Source organism: Oryza sativa, chromosome 2, assembly GCF_034140825.1.
Source record: "Oryza sativa Japonica Group chromosome 2, ASM3414082v1".
NCBI lineage: Eukaryota > Viridiplantae > Streptophyta > Magnoliopsida > Poales > Poaceae > Oryza > Oryza sativa.
In genome coordinates, this window is record NC_089036.1 from 29,120,833 (window position 1) to 29,140,510 (window position 19,678).

A 19,678-nucleotide genomic window follows, 5' to 3' on the forward strand; every position below is an offset into this window, starting at 1 on the left:
GAGAGGATAAGGTTTCGTATGTGGTGGATGAGCACGTGTGGTGGAAGGACTATTTTATCTAAGTGAAATTCTTTTAGGGTTTTTTTGCATATATAACAGTTTTGGAGGCATTTCTGTTCCAAATGCCTTCGTTTGACCAGGCAATTTTGCAAAACGCCCAGATAGTATGAAATATTACGGCGTTTCATCATAGTGCCGGTGATAGATAATTTTTCTAAGGCGTTACTGAAAAATGCCTTAGAAGCACTGAGTTTTTGAGGCATTCATAATAAAAGTGTCTTCAGATGACAGACTTTTAAAGGCATAAACTAAATTTGCCTTGTAATTAATATTTTTTGAGGCATTTTTATCAAAATTGCCATAAAAGGAGATGATTTGAGGCAGTTTTAGATAAATGCCTTCAACAGAATGCCTTCAAATGCATTCCATCCTGTAGTTTTAGATAAATTTAGCGTTAGAGCCTAAATTTTATCTGGACTCGAATGTAGCCGAGCCCCGTTTGCCCACCCACGCCTTCAACAAGCCAGCCGGTCCGGCCCAAAACATTTATAGGCCGGATGGCCTTTGCTTAGCCCAGCGGCTCCAGCGTACCATCCAAATCTCCACTTCCAGGCGGAATTTGGCTGCCGCGACGAACAGCGCGCGAAACCACGGCAACGGTAGACAAGGATCCCACGAGTCACGGAATCGCACTGTTCCTTCGCAACGAATCGCGTCGCTGATTCTCCCGGTCGACATGAACGTCTCTCGCCGGACGCCGACCGCGGCGTCACCTTTTCCTTTCCCTCTCGTCCCTTCTTTTCCCCTACGCACTTGACCATCCTGTTGCCGGACCTGCCTGTGCCTGGGCCACAGCCTCAGACCAACCAACCAACCAGCGCCTGCCTGTACACGAGCACAGGACGGCAGCAGCAGCACGAGAGGTAGCAGCTGAACAACAGCCACACCCTATACTACTTCTAGGTCATCACCCCCAGAGTGCTCGTTGTCGCGAACTTTTGTGGGTTTAGCTCAAAAGAACGTAGTGCGAAGACGACGACAACAAGCGAGACCGGCCAAGACAACTTTTTGCACGGCGTGTCTCAACCTCCCCAAAGTGGAAAAAAGCACAACGCCACCCACTGTTCACGAGGGGCCTCGAGGAACAATGGATTAGGCTTGGGGAAAGGAAAGAAAAAAAAACCTGTCGAATTATTTTAGGCTTCCGGTCTCCTCTCCTCGAAGAGAAACGAGGAGAGTTAGGTATGGTTGTGAATCTCCCGGTGCATGTAGGGCCTGTTTGGTTGGGTATTTCAACTTACCACACCTCAAGTTAGCACATGTCAAAAGTGTGGCAAACTTAATCCTTGCCATAGTTTTGGCTCAAAAATGTGTGGCAAAGCAGCAAGAAGCTACCTAACTTTCTTTGGCAGGCTAAACTATAAAAGCAAAACAAACAGGGCTAAGTAGTTGTGGCTGACTAAGATGAGGTGCGGCATTCTGTGGCATGGATCCAAACAGCCCCGTAGTACAAATTCCCCACGCCACAGCCTTCTGTAGCGTAGCGTAGCGATCGCCTCTCCATTTTCTGGTACAGACTTGAGATTTCTTCTTCGTTTTCTTCTAGCTTATTTTTTTGTTTGTTCAAGCGACTCAGGAATTGTCGCACGTTAGACTTGGGATTTGGTCAATCATACGCCACACGTGTTCCTATCACCCCCCGTGCTAGCTTCCACTGGAACGAAACGAAGAACTAATACTAATCCCCTGGAGTGATTGATTAGCTGGAAATCCTCCCATGACAATGAGTGAGCTGAATCTTCAGGTGCAACTAGTCCTACTAAGCTTCGACTGCTACTACGTGTCACGACCTTAAAAAAACATGAGTTCACATTTTTGCATCGTCCATTTACATCGGCGTCTTCGCTCGAGCCCTTGAGAGCGATTTTTCTTTTGTTATCCACCCTGCAGTTTTTTTTTTTTTTTTTGCTGATGAGTCGCTTTAGGTGTGTGTGAAGGCAATTATTCCCCGAATCAGTCAGACACATCTATCGTCCAATCAGCCTACGAGAGCTGTGATATCAATTCTCAAGCAGAGACGTCAACGTCAGAGAGAGTCTGGATCCATCCATCGTTTTCCGCACGCACGTTTTTTAAACTGCTAAACGGTGTGTTTTTTTGCAAAAAAAAAATCTATACGAAAGTTGCTAAAAAAATCATATTAATCTATTTTAAAAAAAACAAATATTAAATTAATCACGTGCTAATCGCTGCTCCGTTTTCCATGCCAGGGAGTGAGGTTCAGCCTAACCTTGTTCACTTGCGGCAGCAATTGGGTAGTGCCAATTTGACTGATCGTTTCACTGTTTTCATATCTTGATTGGTTTTACTAAATTTTCTGCATCTTGAGGTTTACAGACCATCGTGCGATTGTTTGTTAGGCTATCAATACGATATAAATTGAACTGGATCAGTTTTTTTTTTCTAAAAAAAGGAATTGAACTGCACTGAATATTTATCCTGGAGTACAGTTGGAAACCGGAGATTTCACAACAATCACCATAGGAACAATTAATAACAAAAATTCGGCACTCCAAAGCTTGAACTCAGCACAAATTGATGTCCCTCGTGCAACGAACTTGTTGGCCTAACATCTACTGAGTCAGAGGGCTTTTAGCTAGGTTAGTTAGATGATGGGAGACTAAAAGTTTTCAGTTCTAAAATTGGTACCTCAGTCCCATATTATAGCTGACCTCCTGTCCTTCATTTTAGTTTAAACCGCATAGCATGATAGCAAGATATCCGTGGGCTATGGCCAAGCCAGCCACATCCCTGTCATACAACACTCTGCAAAGATGAGAGGAATAAGCAAAGGACAGTGAAAAGGATGGTACTCGCAGAGACGACCAAGCAATACTAATATCTCTCAACTAACGATGCCACTGTTAGGGTTCTAGCCTTCTACACCTATGATCTCATGATCAGATCCAACTTGTCATTGTTTTCAGGAACTTTGGTTTCAGAAAGGAAAGGCATGCGTGGCCAAACCAAGAAACCACAGTAGTACGCCGGATCAACAGGTCTTTTAATCATACTAAATCATATGCAAACAAGTTGTTGCAACAGTGCTGCAGGTGACCAGAGAGAGAGAGAGAGAGAGAGAGAGAGAGAGAGGGAGAGGGAGATGTGGATGGAACAAGTGGAAAGTTTCTGCTGATGAATAGAAGCAAAAGTCGTCTATGGAGCTTTTGCTGGGAGTCAGGTGAACAGTGTACTTATTAGGGGATAAAAGGACCATTGCATTACTTGCTACCGTGGCAATGGACGCTATTAAACACCAAAAGCTTCCTTTTGGATTTCTTTTTTCTCACTGGATGCCAGCTCGAGTACACATGCTCAATTAATAAAGCAAAGGGGGAAAAGGAAAACAAAGAACAACACACCAGATGCACAGAAATACCACTAGCTCTCGCAGCTCAATTATTCCCAACCATGTCATCTCCTCTTACTCAACGTATGGAATCTTCCGTGGTTTTATAGGACAAAACCCTACTCCAAGCAACAAAAAAAAAGTCATTACATTTTGGGAGAAAGCTACCCATCGGACGTCCAATACCCATCAAAAAATCGGATGGTCAAATGTTACAGTTGACCAACAAGTAAAACATTAAGTTATATATGGTGAAACAAAAAAATCAGCAACTGAAATATTTAAATATTTTATAAAACATGGTGAAGATACACGTTGAAACATATCGCTGTCACGTATGAAACAAAAAGTATTAACGGATTGAAACATATATTTTTCCTTTATCAAAATATAGTCATGCGATATCTTGTTGTAAAGATTTAATTAAAACAAATACAATGGTGTGATCGGATCATATATTGCATAAGTAATTTAAGAGAAAAATCATTTTGAAACTTAGTAAAATACATGCATGTGTGTATGGATGAGGTGAAGAGAGAGGAGGGAGAGAGTAGTAGCAGGTAGTATCAGGAATTTTGTGAAACACACTGAACACGCACATTGAAACATATCACTATCACGCATGAAACATTTAGTTTTAACGGTTTGAAACACATTTTTTTCTTTTGACATAATATAATCATATGATATATTGTTGTAAAGATTTAATTGCAACGAATACAACGGTGTGATCGGTTCGTAGATCGGATAAGTAATTTAGAAGAAAAAAATATTTAAAGAGGAGGTAAGAACAAAAGGAAACAAATGGGCATGGATGTTACAATGATAGGATCCTATCCATATACCGATTTGCAGTAGATAGCGCTATACCAATTTGCAGTAGATGGCGCGTCCGATATTTCGGTTTTGATCGGACGTAGGATATAAAGCATTTCCCTACATTGTGCCCACCACTCGAATAGTCCAACTATGCGCCAGTACTACTGTACTGACCCCTCTAATCACCGGGAGGAATCGAAGTACTAACTGACCTTCAGGATTATAAAGCTAACTCGTACATTTTTTGTCGTGCCAAAGGCACAATCAATCGTGTAATTATAGGATCTGAGTAGAACTCGACCTGTTACATCAAAAGACAGAAAGCTAGTGCTCTGTGATTCACGTGGGACTAAAAACTCCATCAAGTCAAACTCTCTTCTTTAGATAAACTGTTAATTTACAAACGAGTTGCTGCTTTCTTTGAACGGAGACGTGGCCAATCTGGCAATGCAGCAGGAGGGAATCCCCAGAGTTGTTGCCAAAATCCGGCGGCAGCCAATGATGCTCCGTGCCGACAAGCCGGTTTTCGTCCAGGATCGCGATGCTAGCTTGCTCGCGATCGGCTGAATGGTTCTTCGACAACTTTTGTGCGTAAAGCATCCCCCCGGCCCCGGGTGGTCTCGCGTCGCACACAACATGCTTGGGATACCAACATGTGGGAAAGAAGGACAACGTGCTCGGGGGGTGGTAATACGAGATGCTTCGCTTTCTCTTTCGACGTGTCGTTGTCGCGCCGCCTTCGCGCACCAAACTCAACAAGTTCAGTCGCCGTTGCTGTGGGAGGGATGGCTAGGCTAGAATGCGGCGGGTGCTATGCTTGCCTAAAAGAATGAAAAGAAGGGGTGATGTGTTGTGTAGGATTTGCATGTTGCATCTGCCTACTGCAATGCTTATGCCCAATTTTAGCTCCGCCCTAAGCAAGTAGTAAGTGTTTGATGCTGTTGCACATAGTTCTAGAACATTCCAATAAGGGAGCTTATGTTCTCATATAGAAGTACAGCACAAGAAACAAATATGGGTCTGTTCTGTTGCAAGAGCTGTAGCAGCATTGTAGCCTGTCGGAACAATGAAGCAAGCACAAAAAAGAAAGAAAGAAATATAAGCATTTTTAATATTCGACACAGTTTTTGAGATACTACTTTGATTAACAATATCTATAAAGGTAAAATATTTTAAATTAAAAAAGTTGCATATTATAATAGTTTGTTTGATGATAAATCTAGTAACATCAATTTTACATGATTGAGCTTTTTTATTTTTTTATTAATAGTCAAAGTTTCAAATGTTTGACTTGACACTATGCTAACCGTGTTTATATTTTAGGATAGAGGGGGTGCTACAAAATCTATAGTTTTTGAAAGGAATTGAGGAATTCCATAGTGTTCGAAAATCTTCAGTCATATAATTCAAACGAGGAATTTAGTCCTCTTTTAAATGCAGGAATCTTATATCCTATATAAAATCACCGGTCTCTAAACTTGTACCGCTGTGTCATCCCGGTTCCTAAACTCGCAAATTGACCGTTTAGGTTCTCAAACTTGTTCGACTGTGTCATCCCGGTCTCTAAATTTACAGATCACTCGTTTAGATCCTCCAACTTGTTCAGTTGTGTCACCCCGGTCCTAAACAGGATGGTCTAAAAACTTTATATCAAAAAATAATTCATAATTTTTTTATGTGAACTCTAATGATGACAAACTTTATATTAAAATTGTAGCTCTCGACGCGACCTACAACTTTGTGGTTGAAAAGTTTTTGAAGTAAAACTGTTTAGGGTCCCAAAATATTGTTGCATATTTATAGATTTTGAAATTTTAATTTTAAAATTACATTTTGGGATAAAAAAATGACTTAAAATAAAAAAAAATCAACTACAAAGTTGTAGATCGCGTCGAGAGCTACAAGTTTGATATAAAGTTTATCTTCATTAGAGTTCACATGAAAAATTTATGAATTATTTTTAAATATAAAGTCTTTTAGACCGTCCTATTTGACCCAGATGATATTCAAATCCAATTTTTGGTACCGGGTGACATAACTGAACAAGTTGGAGGAACTAAACGAGTAATCTGCAAGTTTAGAGACCGGAATGACACAGTCAAACAAGTTTAAGGACCTGAACGGTCGATTTGCGAGTTTAGAGACCGGTATGACACAGCGGTACAAGTTTAGAGACCGGTGATGAACTTTACTCAAAAAATATATAGAAATTTCCGCAAAATTTGGGTTTTAATTCTGGCCGAGTTTAGTTCCAAAATTTTTCTTCAAATTTTCAACTTTTCTATCACATCAAAACTTTTTCACACACATAAACTTCCTACTTTTTCATGACATCGTTTCAATTTTAACAAAAATTTCAATTTTAGCTTGGACTAAACACATCATCTATCGAAAAAGTTGTTCGGGGGGGGGGGGGGGGGTATCAACGGAGTGCTCGCCACGCGTACAGCGTGCTTCCCCCACAGTTTCCGAAGCCGGTTTCGAACTTCCGATAACTCGGAACAGTACAGGGGGCCGACCGATTCTTTTTCTGATTTTGGCGACGCAAAATCTGGCTAGCATCTGATGTGAGGTTTGCTTTGTGGGCCCACTTGTCTGAACATAAAGTGATGGGGGACCTTGGTGTTTGTAACTAACCTTTCCGTGCCCTCCATACGTGTTCCCGTTCCCAAACTACCCCATCACACCAAAGGTCCTACTCCGTACAAAGTGGAGTACTACGTACTCTTTATTCGGAAAACTGTTCCACTAATAATCAATCTTAAACCAAATTAACCACAAATATTGTACTACCGGTGCAGTTTGTTTATAAACTAGTGGTAACAAATTTATGCTAGATTTACATAAAACCAGTGGTTAAAAATAGACTGTAATGCCGATTAATCTGACATGGGCAGATGGGCTGTGCTAGTATTGACCAAGCAACAGGGGTAGAACCGTAATTGCACACTCTAGGAAGAGACGGTCCCGTGACGACGGCCTGCAACCACAACCACCACCACCTCATCTACCAGAAGGAAAAAAAAAAAACAAAAACAAACCCAACACGCGCTAATCCAAATCTCCTAACCCACAAAATACCAGTGATTAGCACAAAGCGCCATCCAGCATTACAGCCTCGGGGGTGGTAGTTATGGCGTATTAATATCACCCGCACTTTTTTTCCCTCCCCCTCCTCCTTTCCTCGCCTCGCCTCGTCTCGCCGCTTGAGCCCTCCTCCTCCTCCTCATCGACCCGGCTCCTGCTCCGCTCGCCGGAGCGCCGTTGCGGGCGCGTTTCCTCCGCCCGCTCCGCCCGCAGCGCGCTCCTCCGCGCCTGCCGCCTGCCGCGGTAGGAACCGGGGCACCTCTCTCTCGGCGTTGCGGCGGGCGATTCGGAGCGGTGGCGTCGGCCTCGGATCCGGCGGTGGGGATCCGGCGGGAGGCTCGGGAGGGGAATGTGGGTCCCCGTTTGAGGCGGTTTCGGTCTGGGAGGCTGCGGCGAGATGATACGGTGAGTGATCTGCGGGTTGTGGATGGTGAATCGGGAATTGGGGGCCGGGTGTGTGGGTGGTTGGCTTGTTTCAGGGGCTCAGGTTCTGAAATGTTTGGTGTTTTTTTTTTTTGGGTGGGGGGGGGGGAATTACCAGCAATAGGTGGATTTGACGAACAGTTTGATTCGTTGTAATAGGATTTTTGCGCTCGTTCTGCCCCTCTGTTGAGGTTGTTTTCTCTCGGTTTTAGGCGGCTCGGATTGCTTTGTTTCTGTCGAATTGGGAGTGCCGATGCTACAAGAATTCCTTCTTGTTGTTCCGACGGATTACAGTGCAAATCCATTCGTATTGTTACTGTTTTTGCACCGAATTGTGGCTATTCTAACTGTTTGATTAACTGAGATGGAGTTGCTGGTGGTTCTAGAAGGTAATTTCGCAATTCTCCGCGCGCTCTGAGTTCAGGTGTTTTTTGACCAGTTCAATTCAGGGTATTAATTTGGTTTTCGCGTGATTCTCCTGGTGCCTGTATTTTTAACTTTTGGGGAGAATAGTGTCTTAATTTGAGTACAGTGGGTTAATTCGACTGACATGTCTTTTTTGGGGAATTCGGGCTGTATTTAGTGTCTGAACTGTGCTTAATATGGTAGAAATTTCATGCTAGCTCTCGAGCCTGAGATATTTCTAAATTCAACTGTTTGGTAGATTTGACCGAAATTTTTCTGGAGGGAAATAGATTTGGCCACCTGTGCATGCTATATTTGCTCATGTCTTTGTTGTGGTTTCCTGCTATACTACGTGAATTTGTGGGTTCCTGCTATACTATGTACGTGAATTTGTGGGGTATAACTCTAGGTGCTAAATTTGGCCTCCTTACATGAACTGATCCGGAGGGAGTTGGAAAGGAATTTTGACCTGTATGAATTGATTTGACCCAATTATGGTGTTTTGTGATTGAGATGGTACGTAGCTGTTGGGTTCCCCCGAATAGGATCAACAGGAGTGTGTGACTTGTTAGCATCCTACTCCATGTATTTAGGGGGATTGGTACCTTACTGGCTACAGTGGTTTTCATGGTGTGAACAATCCCAGTAATTGCTCACCTTTTGTAGAATTCGGTGTGGCATTTATGTATATAGACCGCCGTGGAAAAGGAGCAGTGCAATATTCCATTTACACGAGTTCACATGAGATGAACCTTTTAACCCTGTCCATTTCACTTTAGTTAGGCATATTCATTTCAGTAGGCCACCTCTAGCTATATTTTAGTAATATGAATATAAGTGCATTAATCAGGAGGATAATCACTTAGTTATTTTTCTTTGTATGCAGTTCGAGTGGATGCCCATTTTGTTGAGGTGGAGATACAAAGCATGGGTACCTTCAGCTAGTGAGCTCAGGTGGTGTAGATCAAGGTACTGATGTCTGCAGGAGAATGGCGGGGAATGATGAAGTTGCCCTGAAACCTGTTTCATGCGGGGCAAGATTACGGAGGAGTTGTGATGCATCATTGAGGTTTGGAGGGTCCATGAGAGACCCTTTTTTGAAGCACAAAGTGAAGAAGTTTGATCTATCTAGCCTAGATTGGATTGATGAGATTCCGGAATGTCCTGTGTTTTCTCCATCAATAGAGGAGTTTGAGGATCCACTTGTTTATCTCAATAAAATTGCCCCTATCGCTGCAAAATATGGTACAGTTTCTTCTTTTTGTTCTTTCGCGATATTTTTCTCAGTTGCAAGGTCAATGGTGAAGCAGTGATTTTAGTCAGGGCATTGATAATTTGGCAAAGGTGGTACTATGATTTTTTGAAATCAAGGTATTGGCAAACACGAAAGCCTCTTCAATTGCAAGTCACAAGTGCAATATAGTACAGTTAATTACTGAGTTTTGTGTGACCTCCTGGAAATAGATGAGCCACGCATGGAAAACTGCATTGCCTAAGAAAATCTTTTTGTCAGTGGTGGAAGTCTCTAGCCTAGATTTTTTCACTTATTTATTGTCTTCACTCAGGTTTCTGTGGTTATTATATTGCTGAGACTATTTAAATTTACCAGGTATATGTAAGATTGTTTCACCTCTCTGCGCTTCTGTACCTATTGGGCCTGTACTTATGAAGGAACAAGGTGGACTTAAATTTACTACCAGGGTGCAACCTCTCCGCCTTGCTGAATGGTCCAAGGATGACAAGTTTGCTTTCTTCATGAGTGGAAGGTCTGTTAGTCTATTATTACTGCATTGCTGTTTAATAAGTGTTTTTATTTATATTTGGATGTCATGTGAATATGTATCATCAGAAAGTATACATTTCGAGATTTCGAGAAGATGGCGAATAAAGAATTTGTTCGAAGATACTCAAGTGCTGCTTGTCTTCCACCAAGATATATGGAAGAAGAATTCTGGCATGAAATAGCCTTTGGCAAGATGCAGTCTGTTGAGTATGCATGTGATATTGATGGTAGTGCATTCTCTTCTTCTCCTAATGATCAACTGGGCACAAGCAAATGGAACTTGAAGGTATTTCCTTGTTTCCTTTTACAAGGCCTATATTTTTTTTCTCTATTTGCAAAATACAAGAGTTGCAAGTGAATATATTGACTCTTTTGCCTGTTTTCCCACAATTATTACATAATCTCTCCTGCATTTATAAGAAGAATCTCACTAACCATCTCCTTGCCTATTTCCAAGGTGCTCCCTCCTTCCCAAAACATATGAGTGTTTTCGATGAATTAAGGATTTTGGTGAAAGGTTTAAATGGCTCACTAATACATGGTGGGGTGATGGCCATTAATAATAGTATTGGGTTGGGTGTGGGATGGTGGGGTCCACTATGGGTAAAATTCACCTTTTACATGTCCTAGGTAGCTATATTCGGGACAATATTTGAACTAAAGGTAATATTTTTGGACGGAGGGGGTATTTAAGTATGGGTAGCATGGTCATTTTAACAATTTAACTCATGTACTCTTAGGTTTGAACCTTCCTTAATCATTGTGCCCACTCAAAATAAGCCTTATATTTTGAAATGGAGGGAGTAGTTCTTTTGTTTACCAGTTTGGGAGACATATTTGAGTAATGAAACGACTGCACTCTGTGCTTCCCAAGTTCTGTGCTATTTTTCTGCGTGGCAGCATTTGGCATGAGCGTTCACATAACCAACTGCACACTTGCAATATCCTCACTCTTGCAATTAAATCTTACCCAAGTATAAGTGTCCATATCCTGCTATGGTAATTTGCATCATTAGAGGATCTTATCTATCACATTTGCTATATTGAACTATTGGCATGTTAAAAAGTTAATTCTTGCTTTGATCCAGAGACTTTCTCGGTTGCCGAAATCAACACTGCGTCTCCTCAGAGCAGCAATTCCAGTAAGTGGACTGTATTGATGATTTCCCATTATTTTTTATACCTTTATTTATCTTCTGTGTTTTTTTAGGGAATAACGGATCCAATGCTGTATATTGGGATGCTCTTTAGTATGTTTGCATGGCACGTGGAAGATCATTACTTATACAGGTGCATGATTAATATTTGCATCATATTTCTGCGGGAATGGATTTTAATCCCTTGAGGGGATGTTCCCTCATACACCTTTTTCTCTCAAATTCAATGCAAATGGTTGTGAAAAAAATCTAGAAAAATTTGACAAATGTAGAGCATAGTGACATCTATCATTCCACCAAAAAATCAAGTTAAAACTCAATCTACACATTGAGAAACAAAAATGACAAATTCAGGTGTGAATAGTGCCAATACTGTTCATACGCTGGATTTTCTTTTTAAATATCGATGTGTGAGTTGCGTTTAGACCTAAGATTTTGTGGAATAGTGTATATAGATATATATTGTATGAATGTTGTCATTTTTTTTTTGAGATTTTTCCATAACTATTTGGATGGTGTTTGAACAAATGAGGGACATACCCTTGAGGGGCTAAAAGAGTTTCCCATATTTCTGCTACCTATTCTTTTCGCAGTGCTGCACATTAAATTGAAATTTTCTATTTGTTATAATGTGAGTAAATGTTTTGCCAGCATTAACTATCATCACTGTGGGGCTTCAAAAACGTGGTATGGCATTCCAGGCAAAGCTGCTCCGGATTTTGAGAAAGTGGTATGTGAGCATGTGTACGATCATGAAATTTTATCAGGTGAAGGGGAAAATGCAGCATTTGATGTCATTTTGGGAAAGACTACAATGTTTCCTCCAAATATTCTGTTGCGTCATCATGTTCCTGTCTACAGAGCTATACAGAAACCTGGAGAGTTTGTTATTACGTTTCCCCGAGCTTATCATTCAGGTTTCAGCCATGGTGAGGTTTCGTTACATCTACAATTCTAAATGCTGTCAGTGATATCTTTATTTAACTGTTGGATATCTCAATATTATATTTCATTTAATGAACATTGTAAAATGCAAAAACAACTACCAGGTTTTAATTGTGGCGAGGCAGTGAATTTCGCTATTGGAGAATGGTTTCCTCTGGGAGCACTTGCTAGTCAACGTTATGCACTTTTAAAGAGGACACCATTACTACCTTACGAGGAACTTCTTTGTAAAGAGGCGGCACTTCTTGATCATGAATTTTCTACCTGTGATTATAAAGATACAACAACATTAGCTGGAGAAACACACAGTCAACGCTGTATGAAAGTTCCTTTTGTTCAGTTGATGAGGGTCCAACATCGTATCCGTTGGTCCCTTATGAAAATGGGTGCTCGCACGCATTATAAAGCAGATATTGATGCCACAGTTCTGTGTGGAATATGTAGACGCGACTGCTACGTAGCCCACATTATGTGTAACTGCAGAATTGATGCGATTTGCCTTTGCCATGGTAAGATTGTAGTAACACCAAGTGTTGATATTGGCTTTATTTGAGTTCATCATTTTTACTTGTTTACCTTGTTTTGAAGAGGAAGAGATTAGGAGATGCCCTTGCAGTTGTGATCGTGTTGTATTTGTGAGGAAAGACATATTTGAACTGGAGACATTATCAAAGAAGTTCGAGGAGGAAAGTGGAATACTGGATGCAGTCAAAAAGCAAATGGCTCGACGTGATGGCGCTAGTCAGCATTCTAACTTTTTCGATTGTACTGATCATGAAGCTGAGTACTACCCATACTGCAATATTCACATAGATCCATCCCCAGAAATATATAGCATTTCAGAGACAAATTTTGTTGGGTATGACTTGAACAATCCACATCCTGCTGCATCAACAGTAACATTTTCTTTTGTACCCCATGAGTATTCTACACAAAGTGATGTAAGTCTCATTCCTGTGCTTATTCTAATGTTTATTTACTGTTTTTAGCAACTAAAAAGAAACTGATATTATTTTTATATGTGCAGGAGTGTACAAGTTCTAACAGAAGAGCCTTGTCTAGCTCTTGTCTCGAGAATACAATTACCCCTGAAAATGCAATTAGTAATGCTTGCCAGTTATCTACTCCTGATCAAACATGTCTGTCTGACAAATTGGCTGCACATGATACTGATGATTCTGACTGTGAGATATTTAGAGTAAAGAGAAGATCTGGCCTAACTCCTGAGAAAAGACACATGGAAGATGGAACAACAAATTTCACTGGGAATCAGGTACAGATATTTCTGTGGGTGCTTCTCATAAGATGATTAAAAATGCTTACTCTCCTAAAAGTAGATGTGGTATAGTATGTTTGCAGTTAGTGTGTACTTGCGAAAATTCAACAGTCTATACTAACGTTTCATGTCTCTTTACCTTCTCCAAAGAAATACAAATGTGACTGAAGTGCTGAACTTCATTCCAGAAAGTGCTTAGAAATTGGTTACTTAATCTTACAAACTAGATCAAGGTGAATTCGCAGGGGGCATGATTGAGGTGAACTGAAAAGTGCTTACAAGATGCTTCTGATAGACACCTTCTTGTTCCTTGTGGCAGGTATTGAAACGGCTGAAGAAAATTAATGCACATGACAGACAAGAACATAAGTTACCTGAACTATCCTGTGGTGCAAGGAGTGAACCTGTCCATACTGATGATTGTATACATTGTGTTGACTTCATTTCTGAAAATGGAGACGACTTCATAGCTCCAACCAAATTGAAGATGATACATCAACTAGATGCAAATATTGTTGAGGATGAAGTTGCTTCCAGCCAGAAATATAATAGTTGCAACTACCAATCTCCATCTATAGAGCTTGGGCCAAAACGCTTGAAAATTCGTGGCCCATCTTTTCCCAGCAGGATTTCTGAGCTGGAGGTATCTTGTAGATTCCAGGACAATGACTTGGGCAGCCAGCATGCTCGATGACGACTGCTAGGCCATTGGTTCTAACACTACGTAAGTTAACAAACAGCATCCCTAACTTCTGGAAGCTGAAAGCTCCTACCAGCCAAGGTTTCCAAATTGTTGGTTGGTCAGCTGGTAACAGATGGCTCAGATTTAATTCTTCTGCGGGCCTCCAATAGAGGCATTGACATGGGTTCATGGCTGGATTCTTGATTTTATTGCTGGGCCACATTTGTGGTAGGGGGCTGAAAGCAGTAGGCAGACAATTCTGATGTTTTTCCACTGTACATCTTCACATACATCTCCTTTCACCTTTCTCGTAGGTTTTTCACTGTGAAGAGGTTAGTCTACTACCTTACCAATTTCTTTCATTCTTTTTGCACACATACACATGTACCTAGAATGCTTAATCAGATGCAAATATGAAATTGATACTGTAGATCCCATATTGAGTCAGTTATTCAACTTTCTACTGGTCTTTGATCTCTTCATGTAATCTCAAATGATCAAATTTTCTTTTGTCATTATTGGTACCGGTACATTTGTCTCCAGATGTGTTGATAACTTGATTTGTTAATAAATCGATTGATGCTGACAGGAAATCACTAGCACTGATTGTCATGTTGCATATGCAACAAAGTAGATGCTTTGTGATAATGTATAATGAAGAAGCCCATGTAAATGCTCGAATCAATCATATTCTATTGAAAGTGGGTGTAACAGAAGGAATAAAGGAGCTAATTCAGTGAGGAAATCAAAATCTGCACCTAATTGCATATTCCCATATGTTGGTCACGTTCATTACTTCATTTTTCCAACTAGAAAAAAATTCAGCTCCTAGTTGTTTGATCTTGATATACTAAAAATCTACAGTTAGCTGGAGATTAACCAAAAGGTTGAGATGAACAGGTCGAAAATTTACTTAGAAATAATACAAATCTGAATTATCCATTGTTTGTAGTGACATATTATACGTTACGATATGTATGAAAGGCCATCTTTAAGGTGGTAACCAACAACTATTTATTCCGTAAATAGCTTCGATTTGTGGAATGAATCTAATGCTAATTCCCAGCAAGACTTCAGGTACTCCAGGGAGAACGACTTGCATGTCTTTTCTATATGATGCTTTGACAAAATTCTGCAAATTAGGCATAGGCCCTGTTTAGATTCCAACTTTTTTTCTTTAAACTTCTAACTTTTCCGTCACATCGATCTTTCCTACACACATAAACTTCTAACTTTTCTGTCACATCATTCCAATTTTATTCAAACTTCCAATTTTAACGTGGAACTAAATACAGCCATAGTAATAAATTACTATGTTGTCATGATGGGACAAGCACACTAGCCCGTCGCACGATTATTTGCTTTCACTTACCCATCTCACCATCATGTTGCTCCACCTGCTGAGTTACTAAAGCCACGAGGACTTATAGGAGCCATTAACTTGACAGTTTGGTATGATTTTGCACGACTATTATGGCTTTACGTCGGTAAAGCGGCTATTCCTTCATGGAAAGCTCATGATGGGTTCATGAGGAAAGATTTGATATCTTTTCTAACTTTGCCTATTCTCTTTTCATTCTTTTGTTGGATGTTCTCAAAAATACATGTCATCAAATCATCTCATGTCTTTAAAGAAGTTAAAAAAGAAGGATTCTCTTTGCTGCCACTCTTTGGTGTCCCTGATGATTAACTGCTGAGTGCTGACTGAAGCTTTGTCAAGACCAAAGAAACACTTGTGCCTGCCCGTCCTCTTTTCTATTCTGCCATCATGTCAACGTCATCCCAGTGATAAAGATCCAATTTCTTGATTTGCAAGGGCTCGGCATTAAGGCGAAGATATGCATCATATAAAATGTAAGTGCGCCCAAAATGCCTTCAGATTCATTTTACCTAGCTTCTTGTTTATGAATATTGTTCAAAGATAAATGTTCTTTGTCTTAATTAGGAAAAGACTGTGGGTTCCAATGTGTATTCTAATTGAAGAATGATCTTAAAAGAATCCTGCAATTACATAATATTTGCATACCTTTAAAAAAAATAATGTTTGTTTATCGGAAATTGCTGTATCCAACTAACTTGGTTGAAAATCCGTTCCAAATGATTCTTTTCCGCAGTTCATTACTTGATTCCATGGTCATTGTCTAAAATGTCTCGAGACTTTAAGGACAGAGCATACAACCCACACTTCTATCATTTTCTTATTGTCCAACATGCTAGTAACTAGTACGCCTTCCGTCCATAAAAAAAAATCTAATCCTAACAACGAATTTGGACACATACTTGTTCAGATTTGTAGCTATAGAATTTGCCTCTTTTTGTTAGATTAGTAGTACTCCTCCGTCTAAAAAAAATAACCTATGAGGAGATGTGACCTCTCTAAGTATAACGAATATCTCACATCTCCTTTGAGGTTTTTTTTGGACGGAGGGAGTAACTGATTAGGCATGTCTACACGGTTTTCTTCATGTATTAGCCTACTTCCTCCGTCCTAAAAAAAGGCAAACCCTGACTTTCTGTGTCCAACTTTGACTGTCCGTTTTATATGAATTTTTTTATAATTCTTATTTTCATTGTTGTTAGATGATAAAACATGATTAATATTTTATGCGTGACTTGTCTTTTTAATTTTTTTTATAATTTTTTCAAATAAGACGAACGGTTAAACGTTGGACATGAAAACCAGGGTTTGTCTTTTTTTTTTTTGGGACGGAGGGAGTACGTCTGATCAAGTGACTAGCATGCTGCTATGATTAAATTGGGCGAGCCTGTCGAGTCAAATCTTGTTCCTGCAGCTTCCACCTTCCCCTTGCATCTTGCATATGTACATCAGCTCATATGAAGTGCATGGCAGAATAGCTGGGCTGCCAACATGGGGTCACCATAGGCCCATGGCTGTGCCATGCAAGTAATGGACACTGGTGCGTACCTTTGCGAATAATTGCATGCCCTCTGCCTCTGCCTGGCCATGAATGGCTATCAAAATCCTCAACAAGATGTGACCACACTCTGAACGGGGACAAACCATTAAAGTCCACAAAGTTCAAGGACTTATATCTTGAACTACATGCTCACAACTCGGAAGTACTATGGATCAAATCCATATGTGCAGTTGTGCACTTGACGCTTCAAGTAATACATCCCCCTTTTTTATTATAGATATTCCAAGTTGGACTATCAGTATGTTTGAAACTACTATCATCATTCAATTTTGACTATCAACTTTTCTATAATGTTGATTTCAATCTGTAAAAGTCGCCATGGATATAACTGACCATAAAGACGACTATGGAAAATCAATCCTGCTTTATCAATAGACAAGGCAAATTTCTTGTCTTTTCCAAAAAAAAAAGACTATGGAAATTAAATAACATAGACACAGAAAATATTAATAAACTCTTTGGTCGCAAAGTGTTTGTAGTTAGTCTTCGACTATAAATATCTTTCTAAATATTTAGATTAGATGCATGAAAACCATACAGATAGTTCCATAATATGATCTTATAAATATCACAACTAATTAAAATTAACGTTGAAGGTTGCATTTAATCAGAAAGACCATTTTATGCCAAAAAGGCATTGCTTGTTGTATCACAGATTAATACTCTCGTATGATGAGGACATATCTAGTGAAAACGAGCTAAGTGTTGGAAACTCGTGAAAATCATACTTAAAAGTTTTTAAAATTTATGAAAAAAAACTAGAGATATGCAATACATTCTCACCAAATCTCAACTCCAAACTCAACTTCGTTTAAGAGAAACAAAAAAGACAAATTTCAGGTGAATAGTTTGTCTTTTTTTAACTCCTAAATGAAGTTGAGTTTCAACTTGAGATTTGGTGAGAATATATTTCATATCTACACATATCTCTAGTATTTTTTTATAAATTTACAAAACTTTTAGGTATGATTTTAAGAAGTTTTTAATACTTAACTCGTTTTCACCGGATATGTCCCCTCATATGATTCCTGGACTTGAAGTTTTAACCTGTTACTGTTAGTCTGCTACTGTAGGTACTGCTGAACTAGGGGAGGATCCTTCTAAATAGTAGAAGTTCACATGGCTTGTGTCTGGAGTAGTCTGAAACTGCAAAGTCGAGTAGCATGAAAAAACCTTCTCTTTGAACTGATATAATTTACTTCATGCAGCTTTGTTGACTGTGGCATCTCTATTAGCCAGTCCATATGAAAAAGCAACGATTAGTTCTTTGATCTTCTCCGGGCTATTAACACCAACAGTATATGCATTGCTTAATCATCCATATCCTCATTAAACTAAGCCTCTAGTACTGACCTAAGTAAATCAGGCCTGATAATATAATCATTATACAATCATATTCCTTGTCGGCATCATGATATCTTATTCCTGCTTATAACTAGCTATAGATCAAATCAGATTTGTTCTGTAGTGGCTTCTATTGTCAGTCTTGTCAATTGCTCAATCCAGTAATTTATACCCTGAGCATTATTTTTGATCCTTTGACCTGTCAGTCATTTCTCTATGTCCACATCATTTATTAAGAAATCATCCTGTCTGTACATGGAATCTGGTGTTCAGATTATCAAACCCACGATGCCCTAGGTATGAGAGTGTGCTACAGTCAGCACAAGATAAGAACAGGCAGGCTACCACAGTGCTGTACTGTACTGCCATTAGTGTATCACTCCTCTACTCTTACCACTAAGAAATTCAAGGAGGATTGGTTGCTAATATGATGGTCAATTTGTGAGCAGGTTGCAATTTTGACTGTCGGTAGTTGGACCATGGCACGGTTTAGTGGGGGCCACGCAGCGGGGAGCCGTATGATAGGTGGGTCCAAGCGGCCATGACCGGATGGCCCCCATCGATCCATGCTCAGGGTGGTGGGCACTTGGTACAATCCATGCAGGTAACCCGCTCCTTGGGCATTATGTGCCTCCACTTCTCATTTACAACTCCGTCCGAGGCCGGCCGGGTCGGTCTCGCTGATGTCCCCGTCCGCGCACATGGAGTGATGTTGGAGATTGTTCCTCTAGGTTTAGTAAACACAGGTTTACTAGCTTTATGCTGCTCTCCCTTTCTTCTCCTCTGGAACTCAACAGGTATACACTTCTATGCTTCGGTGAGACAACGGCAATTGATGCTTTGCACGCATGTATGTCTCCTACACTTCGGTGATTCAATGCATGTGTGCGTGTCCTATTCTTTTCTCTTCCTGTAAAGCTTATTAATTTTCAGATGTGTCACACGAAAAGCATCTAGTTGATGATTTGATAGGATTATTACCACTAGTTGAATGTCCCGAAAGGGGTGAGCATTTTTGGTTTCGGAGGGAGATGTGTGCCTGCAACGTCAATTTTTGGTCGAGCAAGGCAACAATCCCCCTGTATATATGCTCAAAACCCAGGGACCATGCATGCATGTCTGTTTCCTGTCCAAATATAACAAGCTCACAGGAATAATAGTCTTACAGAAAGTCAGAAATAAACGGACACCCCACCTTATTATTTGTCCATGTCTGGATCCTATCGATCTGACTATAGGTGTGTGTGCAAGGCGCGAGCGCGCGCTGCAGTTTCTTCCACATCTGCCAGATATATACCGGCATAAACAAAAGGGGCGATGGGCCGCCTGACCGATCGGGTTATTAATTAGGTGACTGTTCTCCCTATTATGAGATCGATCTGGTCGTCATCGCATCCCACCACTGCTGC

General features: G+C 40.3%; 1 protein-coding gene across 3 annotated transcripts; it reads left to right on the forward strand.

Annotated features, from left to right (window-relative positions):
- Positions 1 to 7,380: 7,380 nt before the first annotated feature.
- LOC4330404 (lysine-specific demethylase JMJ706-like) lies at positions 7,381 to 14,528 on the forward strand. 3 transcript variants are annotated; one of them, XM_015771122.3, is made up of 12 exons: positions 7,401 to 7,720; positions 7,951 to 8,127; positions 9,030 to 9,388; positions 9,753 to 9,909; positions 9,993 to 10,212; positions 11,015 to 11,068; positions 11,137 to 11,216; positions 11,735 to 12,012; positions 12,133 to 12,537; positions 12,617 to 12,969; positions 13,056 to 13,301; positions 13,624 to 14,528. In XM_015771122.3, the coding sequence occupies exons 3-12, from the start codon at positions 9,133 to 9,135 to the stop codon at positions 13,996 to 13,998; spliced, it is 2,424 nt and encodes an 807-aa protein (XP_015626608.1). In that variant the 5' UTR covers positions 7,401 to 7,720; positions 7,951 to 8,127; positions 9,030 to 9,132; the 3' UTR covers positions 13,999 to 14,528. The 3 variants fall into 3 exon arrangements, with proteins under 3 accessions (XP_015626607.1, XP_015626608.1, XP_066163810.1); XM_015771121.3 differs by lacking the exon at positions 7,951 to 8,127 and having other exon boundaries at positions 7,381 to 7,720; XM_066307713.1 differs by lacking the exons at positions 7,401 to 7,720; positions 7,951 to 8,127; positions 9,030 to 9,388 and adding an exon at positions 9,401 to 9,514.
- The last annotated feature ends 5,150 nt before the right edge of the window (positions 14,529 to 19,678 follow it).